The 11,031-nt window shown below is 40.2% G+C and overlaps 1 protein-coding gene across 1 annotated transcript; it reads right to left on the bottom strand.

The window, feature by feature from the left end:
- Nucleotides 1-14: 14 nt before the first annotated feature.
- oxnad1 (oxidoreductase NAD-binding domain containing 1) lies at nt 15-9,753 on the bottom strand. Its single transcript, XM_022220327.2, has 8 exons — nt 9,613-9,753; nt 8,998-9,118; nt 8,196-8,262; nt 7,951-8,054; nt 5,660-5,801; nt 2,919-3,164; nt 2,683-2,791; nt 15-2,491 (listed from the first exon to the last, which is right to left on the bottom strand). The coding sequence occupies exons 2-8, from the start codon at nt 9,102-9,104 to the stop codon at nt 2,334-2,336; spliced, it is 933 nt and encodes a 310-aa protein (XP_022076019.2). The 5' UTR covers nt 9,105-9,118; nt 9,613-9,753; the 3' UTR covers nt 15-2,333.
- Nucleotides 9,754-11,031: the final 1,278 nt, after the last annotated feature.

The raw sequence follows: 11,031 nt of genomic DNA, 5'->3' as shown, positions 1-11,031 counted from the left end.
TAAAAAAAAAAAGATTGTCTCTATTTTCTTTATTACCTTCAAACCTCGTGTTACAGTCATAAACGGTTTTCCTCATATGAGGAAGAAATGCAGAAACAACTCAAGAACGAGTCTCAACATCACTACCCCCACTGAGATGACGACGAGAAGCTCGCGACCATCTCCGAGGGATGTTCAGTGAACCAAGCCAATGACAGACCACCTGGAGGTTCCATTACAGGGCACTGTGGGAGGAACAGTTTATGTGGATGTGGATGTGTGTGATTGCAGCAGAGAGTGTAGAGGAGATGTGTATGTGTGTAACAGTGTGAATGTGCACCATTTGTACGCACGAAGGGGGCAGTGAAGTTGCAGATGTCTTTCCGTTTATCATTGCTAGCCAATATGTGGGAGCCTGTTAAGTGTTGACTCTAAAAATACGCTCAGTGGTGTGAAGTTGAACAGTGAAAAACAATCGCTCCAATGTAACTCAGTCAAGCCTATCAGCCAACAACTTCAAAGTCTTCAGCTCTGCAAATAAATACTTGTATATTTAAGTGCAACATTTCTAAAAACAACTTTTACCAACTCACCCGAGGTATTTTGTTAGCAGAAAATTACTTATTAAATATGTAAGTACAGTGTAAAATAACAGTACAGATCGCCATGTTTGCAATGATTGTGTCCTAAGGAATAGTTTGACATTTTAGGGAAATAAACTAATTTGCTCTCTTGCTGCAGATAAGCAGATTAATACCATTCTCACATCTGTCCACTAAATACGAAGCTCAAACAAGCAGCTGCATAACTTTGTCTAACTTTACTGTGGACACGGAAAGCATGAATAGGCCTCTCAGGAAGGATACAGGTGACATAAACTGGTAAATTCTCCAGAAATGTCGTGCAGTCCGTCACACCTCAGGAGGTCTGCTTCACCCATACATAAAATAGAGTAAAAAACAAGTTTGAAGTGTTACTGAAGGGTGTGTGCTGGACTGTTTTTCCAAATTTTACTAAAAAGAGAGAGTAATTATCATGGGCATAGTGTTAGTAGTATAAACTGCTCTGGAGATGTGACAGCATCATCATCGTCATCCTCATTTTGCTCTTCCTCTCCTGGGTTGAGTGGCTCTCGGTCTGAGTCTCTCTTTAATAGCTGGAATGGATATATTTTGCAGATAGCCACAATTCAAGTCTTCCAAGTCAAAAAGAACATTTCACAATGTCGGGCTTCCTGTCCACATTTGTCATTTCTGATATCTACAGCATCGCTTTTCCTCCGACAAATGACATCACCATTCATGCATATGGGACAGCAGATATGTCAAACTGCAACTCTTCCCAGTCATAACATAATTACAGATATCTTAAATAAAAGCTTAGAGTGGGCGAAACGATGTAGCAGATATCTGTAGTTAGATATGAAGCTAAAGAAAGTCGGAGGTGGGGCCAGCTTTCTTTTTAAACATACTATGACACTGTAACTGTAACAGCAGATTTCTACCATCTATTTTCATCACACGTTTTTAGTGAACAAACCTCTCATTTCCCACAAACTCCCTACTGATGAGCTCTTTGTACGTCATGATCATATCCACCACAGCAGCTGCCGTTACTTCTGTTCACGCTGTTCAAATGCTTTGCTGGAACAATCGATATCCAGTGGAAAGTCAAACTTAGTTACAGATAAGTCTCTCATTTTGACCAGTCAGTATAATGTATAGATATCTTAAATGAAAATCCAGCTACAGTGTAATTACAACTGAAAACTGAATTTTAAACCGGCTTGCCGTGCCACATGACCCTTCATAAAACCAGACCATGCTATTTTTACACTTCCAGATGTAAAGCAGAATAAATAATTTCCAAAACGCAAAATCCTATTTCCCAAACTGTCAAACTATTGCGTTAGGACATCATTGCATAGATTAATATTTTGATGCACGCTACACTAAGCATTAGCTGGAACTGCAAATGGATTTTGAAGTTATGCAACATTTGCGTCACAAAGTATCTAATATACACAAGAAGAGGGCACGGAAGTTGCAAATGTCTTCCTGTTTATATTCTAAGAAATAAAATGAATCTCTATTGTCTTTGTGAGTGAGCTGCTAGCTGAGGAGTGGGTGTTCCCAGCAGTCTATCACAGATCAGGCACAGGCTGCAGCAGCAGGGATCGGATGAATTTTCTCATCTATTCACTTGTATTAATATTCAAATCAGGGGGAAATTTCAGTCACTTTCCATTCCACACCCTGTAGAGCCTCCACCTGGTGGCTGCAAAAAAAAAAAAAAAAAGAGAGAGTACATGTAAGGAGGAAAGCCCGGTTGCTTTCTAGGAATCCTTGGATGTCCTACCACCACTTCTCAAAGAGGATCCTGTCTTTTGGGAGACCGAAGTCCATGAGGGTTTTTGAAATTGCTTCAATCATGGGCGGGGGTCCGCACAAGTAACACATAGTCCTTTGTGGGTCCACATGAGCCCGCAACTCCTCCTCTGCGATTCTCCCGCCTGAGGAGACACAATGGAAGTAAATCAATTAATCAAGACTCAGTGCTGCAGCACCCATAACTCCTCAGTCTCCTACGTGGAGTTTTGATAGGGCCTGTTCTACATGATGACACAGATAAATCAAAGACAGGCTGTGGCAGAATGTGACAGTCGCTCAATCAAACAAAGAAAAGTGTATGGGTATTATTTACGCTTGATAAATGGCTGGAGGTGTGGGTCGACATCTGTGCTCTGTTGCGTGACGTGGAAATCGCAGGAGAACTTGTCAGGGAACTCCCGACATGCCTCGATGATAGAGCTCTGGGGAACACAAAAGGTGGGTTGTAATAGTCTTTCCTTATGTAATTAAAACACATCTGCTAATAAATTCCAAACATACATTTGGATACTGTTGCACACGTAGCAGAAACATCACACCAGGACATACCTTGAAGAGCAGTTCTTGGGTGTTCTTGGCGCTGTAACAGAGGTGTGCAGAGCCGATGGCGTAATCACGACCACCCGAGGTTTGGTTGAGACGCAGCAGATCTGTCGTGTGGAGCAGAATAGAGTACAGGGGGTTGATCCCTACACCACCCGCCACCAGCAGCAAATCCACGGAGGGGTCAGAGGGTGATGGGTCAAAGAAGAATTCTCCACCGACACGCATGGCCACACTGGAGCCTACTGTACACTGGGAGGGAGGAGGGGAGGTTAGAGCTGGGATCAGAACAAGCATAGAAACAGAAGGAGCTGGCAACAGATACTTCTGTTTGCGAAGCAGCTGAGATATCCTTTTCTAAGACATGAAAAATTAATTCTATAAAAAACGCAATATCACTTCAAGCCTCAGGAGACAATAAAAAAAGACACTTTCAGATCAGAATTCATACACACAACAAAACCAATGCTATGGTACGGGTGAAAGCAATTTCACAAGTTCCAAATGTGTTTTGAAGTCGAAAGTAGCTCTGAAGACGCCTTCATCTGCTTTTGTACACACGAGCGCACGTCCACATAAGAACGCATGCACTCTTAATCTCCTACGCCGGTCCCTACACTATTCCTTGAGCACAATATCAAACAAAGGATCATCAAATGATCCCAAAGCTGAGGGCTCCGAGTCTCAGAACACTCACATGCCTCAAACACCACTTCCTCTTACTTATTTGCACAGGGCCTAGTAGCTCAAAGCTATTTATTAAGGCGCATCATCAAACACCGAAGCTGCAAACAAATATGCAGAGAAAGGCAAGCTGGAGGGAAACATTGATCATATTCAAACAACCACTCATGCTAGTGGATTTAAAAAGGAAAAAAAAGGGACTTGAAGAGCTGGTTTCTGGCAGATAAGTTCCCGTGTTATTTGTTTAATATTTGGCACAAAATGTGTCAGTATTTTTATGACTCAATTTTTGAACTCTTATTTACCGTGCACAGACCTGAAGAAAACAAATGTGTTTCTCACAATATCCTGCTCTGCACAGTTGCATCAATAACTTCAGTTCCTCATGAGTTTTTTTAGCTTAACTCCAGAGCTAAACATTGTCACATTATAAATCTGTAACCCTTGAAAGCTGTTACATCTAATCAAAACACACCATGGATCATATGGTAACAATAAAAGGAAATGATGAAAAGCATAGAGATCATTTAAGCATTTAGTACTGAGACGGAGCATATTGTCACTTTATACAGAAATGTTATTGTTCACGGCTGCTTCAGGGCTGCACACAGTCACACAAATCAACCTAATTCTATCTATCATCTGACTCGCCAGATGATGTCAGTGTGATGATCTCCAAATCCTGTAACACCTTCGCCACTTATCAACACGGTGATCATTTAGCCCCGCTCTTCTGCATCATTCTTTTCTCACTTTTATCAGCCTCTCACCCATACACACACCAGCACTTGCTCTTTACCAAGCCAGTATGCAGCTCTGGAGAGGATAAAGTGTACATTTCTAGAATGTTAACACTCTTAAGCTGCCAACTCCCAAAGTAACTTTCAACAATTTTCCAGTCAAATTGCATATAGTAAGTCTGAACAGTCAGTCTTTGCAGAGATTTCTTCCAAACACATTACACATGTGACAAAATAACTGCTGAAAACACGTGAAAAGACTAAGAACTATAAAGCACGGGATTGTGGAGTGAGACTATTAAAACTGTTTTTCATCATTGTTGTCCTCAGGATATTTTGGGTGGGTCACAAATCATGGCTGGATGACTCTTAACGGTATAAAGATGTAAAAACCTTGGGTGCATTTGTAACAGGGGTTTATTCATGAGCTTCTATGCCTACTACAAGCTATAGTTTCCCAACTAGCTGCAAATGAACAATTTCTGGATGGCAGAATTTGCACAACAGCTTGAATTCCTTGTATAAATTTCCTAAGAAAGATGAGGGCAATAAGCGCTACACTGATGAAGAGTTGAGGATCACTATCAGCAAGTTTTATAAACTTTAATTTAGAGAAACTAGGACTCACGTTCCATTTACACTAGTGGTAAAAGGGACTGAACAGACCATCTTCTTCTTCCTCAGCTTTTACTGGAGCCTGCATGCAGTGCATACCAGCCACTGAGTAAAAGTCTCTGTGTGTACTTAGCTGATTACAGTAGGTAACTTAAAATATTCCATATCAGGATATGTGTTTTCGATTTCACACCCACCCTAGTCCATTTGCACAGTCAGTACGGTTCATTTGGGCTGGTGTGGAAGCTACTTGGCGATTTTTTTTTTCATCATTTAAATTTGGCTGAGTGGTGAAAACAGTTTTCTGTATCGTGACAAACTCAGAAAACATTTTTTCCACTACTTTGCACAGATTTTAATCAATCTAAAAGTGGAATTACCATTAAAAAATGCAATTAGCAAACTACACAGGCTGTAATTTGGGATATACTGTATGTTACTCAGTTCAGCGCATCTAACTCAGATATAAGCAGCCGTGTGAATTGTTTTTCGAATTCATTCCATCCACTTTGTAAGACAGTCACACTTTTGACGGTAACCCATGTGGTAATACTCCATCAAATGGTTCAAATATATTACACAGTGAGAACTGGAGAAAGAAATGATCTCAAATAAAAGTGCAATTGCAATATCTGTCAAAAAGAAAAAGAAAAACAAATCATTCAGCCCTGTTGAGTATCCTGTCATTGGAGTGATTATCCCACTCACCGTAGTGTGGACCCAGTGTGCTGGTGGGTGTTTGGCGTATTTGACGGCCAATTCAATCACGCCTTCCCGCTGCAGCAAACCCGGGCTGGAGCACATGGAGAAACCTCCCACCGTTTCCACACCAGGGATGAAGAAATCCACCCTGCACACATTCACAAAACACAACTGTCACATGAGGTTTAGCAGTTGAATATTTCATTAGATGTTTGAACTTGATCCATGTAAGGGCTAATACGTAGGGAACCCAATGACTAAAAATGTCTTTCACCATTACTTGACAATACCGACTCCAAACATGAATGAGTTGTGTCGAAACAGACTTTTACTGTATTTTATGCGTTACAATTGAAGACATATTGTTTGTAAGTACTCATTTTGTCAGAGCCACAGGCACAGATTTCACATGTGCATTGTGTTATTCACGCTAGAAATGTAGCAGCTTACCATTCTTAAATCTAGACAATAGTTTATTCAACAGTAGAAACGCGCTGAACTGAGGGTCAAAGTGTGAATGAAGGTATGGCGTTGCTCTTTGACCTCAGCGAGGAGGGAAGCCTGTTCCAGAAACTAAGGAGAACAAAACTAAACCAGATGGGAAGTTGCCTGCTAGTTAGTTTATTCAAAGTGTAGCATCCAATTTTTACACCCGACATGATCGTATCTGTCAATCAACAGGCAGAGGAGAGTAGCCGCAGAAGAAAATAGCAATGCTTAACAGTTGTCCAATGTTCCACCAACACAATGACCCACTGTTACACAAGAGAAAGACACTGACACCACAACCCTCACAGGCATCATAAATATGGATCTGCAGTGAAAACGCACACATATGTTCCAATCCACCCCCTCCTCATCTCCTTCCTCTCCCACCTGGAGACCAACAACTAAGCAGTTATTTTTCTTAAAAACACTAAAACTGAAAGACTTCCATCCATTTACATTCATTACCAGTCGCTGCAAGGCAACTGGCTGCCAGTTTTATTTCTCACCACCGCCCACCTACAGTATGGGCTCATGTACAGGCTGCATGTGCAACACTAATTAACTCTGGCAACACTGACTGGCAGACCAAAAGCCCTCATCCAAAAAGTACTTTGTTGCCATTATGACTAAAGGAGCCACTTAAAGTTTGCTTCCCAGTGTTATGCATTGGTTAAAATTAGTTAACCTTAGCATCTCAAGTACACTGAGAAGTCTATTTAGGTTATTCTTGTTTACCAGAAGGCTTAAAATGATCACTGGGCTTTTCTTTAGTCGACATGACAGCACTAAATCAACTAATGTGGATTTGTAGGTCAAATTTTGTGTAAAAGTTTTATAAGGAACCAAAGCCTCAAGCGAAGGACAGGTGAATCTGACACAATCCTGCCACCATGTGGTGACTACAGGTTCTGCCGGCATTCTGAGAGAACTGGCAAATGCTAGTTAAATTTTTAAGCAGAATTCAGACGGTAAGGCCAAACAAAGCAAGGAAGAAATTATGGTGGAATCACAATCAAAGGCAAATCAAAAAGACAAACCACACATCATCAATAAAATATACATATATATAGCAATAAAAACCTTAAGAAGCAGTAAAAAAGATGGCATCACACAAAAGACACTAAGTTTTAAAAGGTGATTTAAAGAAGTCACTGAATCTACAATCTTTATCTCCTCATGTTGCTCACTTTAAAGCGGAGGGACCCTGATGGCAAAAACATGGCAACATTTAGATTTAAGCCCTGACTTCTGGGCATCCAGAAGAGCTCCAGCTGAGGGTCTGAGGCTGCAAGCTACTCATATGGAGTGAACATTTCAGCTATGTAGCCTGGGGCCTGACCCAAACCAAAACTGATGAGTAAACTCTTAGAATCAAGTCTAAAACGAACAAGGGCAAAATGAAACTACTGTCATTACAGCTCAAAATCAGGAATTACCGTACAACAACCCTACGAGCTGCTGAAATTATGATACCAATGCACATAGTTTTGATTTGTTTATAGAACCCCCAAACTTTTTACTTTAATGTTTACTGCAGTTTGAAAATATAGAGGATGAGAGTGTGACCAGCATTTTTACTGTACTTGTTTCCAAGTTAGTCAGGAAGACAACATGCCTTTGACTGTCCCAGGCTACAGTCATCAGTTTTATACATTATGTAGCAAGATTGTTGCCTTTTCTGGTCAATGGTGGTCATAAATTCAAGGGAACTAAATGATCAGGACTTTAAATGGTGTGTTACACAGTATCATTTTAAACTGACACAAATGTTTAAACAGTGGGTCAAAGGTTAACGTGCGTCTACTCACCACTGCCCTGCTTTAAAGATGAAATCTGGATGGACGGCTATTCTCAATCGTTTTACTGTGTCCGACTCGTTTGTGATTCCACATACTTCAGCTGGATACAGAGTCTGTATGAGAAAGCCAGTAAAGGAGAGTTTAGGAGAAGGTTAATAATCTCAGGACAGCAGACAGCTTAATTTGGTGATAAAGAGGCACAGTTAATAAATACAGTTAAGGTGAACTCATTCAGCTGCAAAATATGAACCTACATTTTGTCTGTAGTTGTTCGCTGTCCTCTCTAAATGGTCCATTTGTCTTTTGGAGGACATATTCCTTCTGAAAAAAAGAGACAGTTTTTGTCACTTGCCTTATTTGTCAAATATGCTCTCAGGCAGTGAGTGAAAAGCAGGCTTATGTGACATGAAAATGCTAAACAAGGCGAGTGGAGTTTGCCCTCATTGTCAACAACGAACAATAAACTTAAAGGGAACGTTCACGCAAAGTACAAAACACTTTCTAAGTGACCCTTGTTTTGTGTGTTTAAATTTCAGTGTACAGGCTCTAAACTTCTGCAGCTGCCCGAACACAAATGGAGATGAAAGCAATTACATTTGTACTGAAAAAGAATAGGAAAAATGGTGTGGTCAGATAAGAAACTTTATTGATTCCTCACTGGGAAAATTCTCTAGTTGCGGCAGCTAGATCAAAAATAAAATACAGCAAACAACAGGACGAAAAACAAAAAAGAAGAATAAAGAGAAAAAGTAAAGCCAAAACTGGAGTATGTACACCTTTTACATTTACAGATATGGCATGATGGATAATTGTACCCAATCTGGAGGACACAAAGAGTGTGTACACAAATGTGTAATGATAAAACCAGTGTTACATAATGTTATTGCCCTTGAAGAGCTATAAAAAGAACAGGGTTACATTATTATCCATTGAGATAAAACACACTTCAAACCTGGACGTTGATCCAGTTGGACTACCAACAGGTGTTTCCCTAGATAATGTCAAATATTATTGCCCAGTGGTCAGTCTCTGCTTTGCCTCAAGAGTCAAACGCACCTTATGGAAGAGCTGTGGCCCAGTAGCCGGCAGCAGAGCAGACCGGTGGCCGGACTGGAGAGGCTGAAGCTCCGGGCAGCGGCGGACAAGAAACAGGGGACGCTCATCGCTACCTGGGTTCCTACGAGAGAGAGAACATCTGGAGTTAGCGGTCACAGACCAAATGTATCACCCAGCTATTGTCACATACCGACAGTGCATACATCCACCTTTCTCTCTCTCTTTGGTACAGCTGCAATTTCAGCAACAGGGTCCCTCAATACTGCAGTTTACCTAAAACGTCACCCATCTGGAATAATCTAGTCTAGTATTCATGTCAGGAAAAAAACTCCCCCTGGAGCTCGATATCACTGCTAACACAGGCTGCTACCCGCCGTAGTGTCCCTTAATAGCAGATGACGAATAAAGTAAAGTCAGACTGATTCTAAATACGTTACATATCGACCAAAAAGGCGTCTTTGTGTATAATTACTACTATTTTAAACTGAGTCTGGAGTGACCTCCTCCGTCACGCGGCTCACAGGGAGGTTAGCATTCCAGCTAAAGCTGCTAGCTTGTAAAAGCCGGTCCGTTTTTTTTGTTAGACACAGACACAATACTGGTTATTTTTCTTACCGATAAAAGACGACACACTAATTGTCTTCAAATGCTCTTCATATTTTACTCCACTACATTCGGGATAACCTTGGTCATGATATGATTACATGACACTACTGATGTCTTCTTCTTCGTTGAATATTTACTGCAGCTGCTGTCTTCTTCGGCGTCTGGTATTCAGCTCGTTACAACCTATGGTTACAACAGCGCCATCTTCCTGACGACTGACGTCTTGCACCCAAACTGAAACAGACTTCATTCGCTCCCTTCTTTCAAATACACTCCTTAAATACTCCAAACCCAATTTAAATACATCAGATTTATAGATTAACGACTAAATAATATATACTTACGTTATACTTGTTATATATAACGTTCTGAGATCATTTTGTCAAAGGAAAATACACAAATTCATCAATCATCAGATATTTTATTGTAAATGCTGTCATTTTCAAAATTAAAATTTAACAGTAAACACATATAACAATGTATATAACAATTCATCACCAAAGTTTATAGCTTCATGGGTAACCCTTTATATAGATGATGCAAGTTACATACTTAAGGAACACTAAACTAAAGCATGATTCATGACTCATGATGACTTAATGCATGAGTTAAAGCAGGATGTATTGGTAATAGTTCATATTGCTCATCATTAACAAGCAATGGAGTCACTATACTAATTATAATGGTAATCTTTATTTATAGAGTGCCTTTATAGAGCAATCCAAGTTACAAAGTGTTTCACAACGCAGCAAAATAAAACACGATACATATTATATATATATGTAGGAGCAATATGTTCAATTTACATGGGGGCAACAACACATATACAGCTGGACATGTTCAACCCAGCAGGTGGCAGAAATGGTCAAAATAATTATAGATGCTGTCATGTTTTTCAAAAAGATTTCTATGAACCTTACTTTGCAAATCTAGGAGAAATTTTATTTACTTGAACATGCTGTAAAAATGTTCTACTTGTGGAGAACATGGTCACATTTGTAGTGCTTGAGCTGATGAAGGCGACTGTGTTTATTGTTTCACTTAGATGGATTGTTAAGTTGATAAGCTTTAAATAGTTCTATCAGTTCAATATTTTTCTTACAGTAATTGATCAAAACTCTCATTGCAGTTCTAAGAATCTTTTTGCTCACTGTTTCTGTGTTACTGCCTGAGACTTTCTGTTTTGCTTCACTCAACACTTTCATAAAGGTCGTTTTCAGACAGAGCAGAACGTGCACGGCAAGCAGACACTACACACCAGACAGATCAAGCTACCAACTAACTCAGCTGATTTACATTGTTATGGCCTGGACATACCTGTAGCTTCTTTCCATTTTGTGGCTTTCTGAGAGTGTATGCTCTGTGCGTGCAAAAGATTTACAGTGTGAAGCGCTTAATGAGTGAATCCGTGTGTCTCTGTTGAAGAGT

Source organism: Acanthochromis polyacanthus, chromosome 11 (genome assembly GCF_021347895.1).
Source record: "Acanthochromis polyacanthus isolate Apoly-LR-REF ecotype Palm Island chromosome 11, KAUST_Apoly_ChrSc, whole genome shotgun sequence".
Lineage (NCBI taxonomy): Eukaryota > Metazoa > Chordata > Actinopteri > Pomacentridae > Acanthochromis > Acanthochromis polyacanthus.
This window is presented reverse-complemented; position numbering and strand designations above follow the sequence as displayed.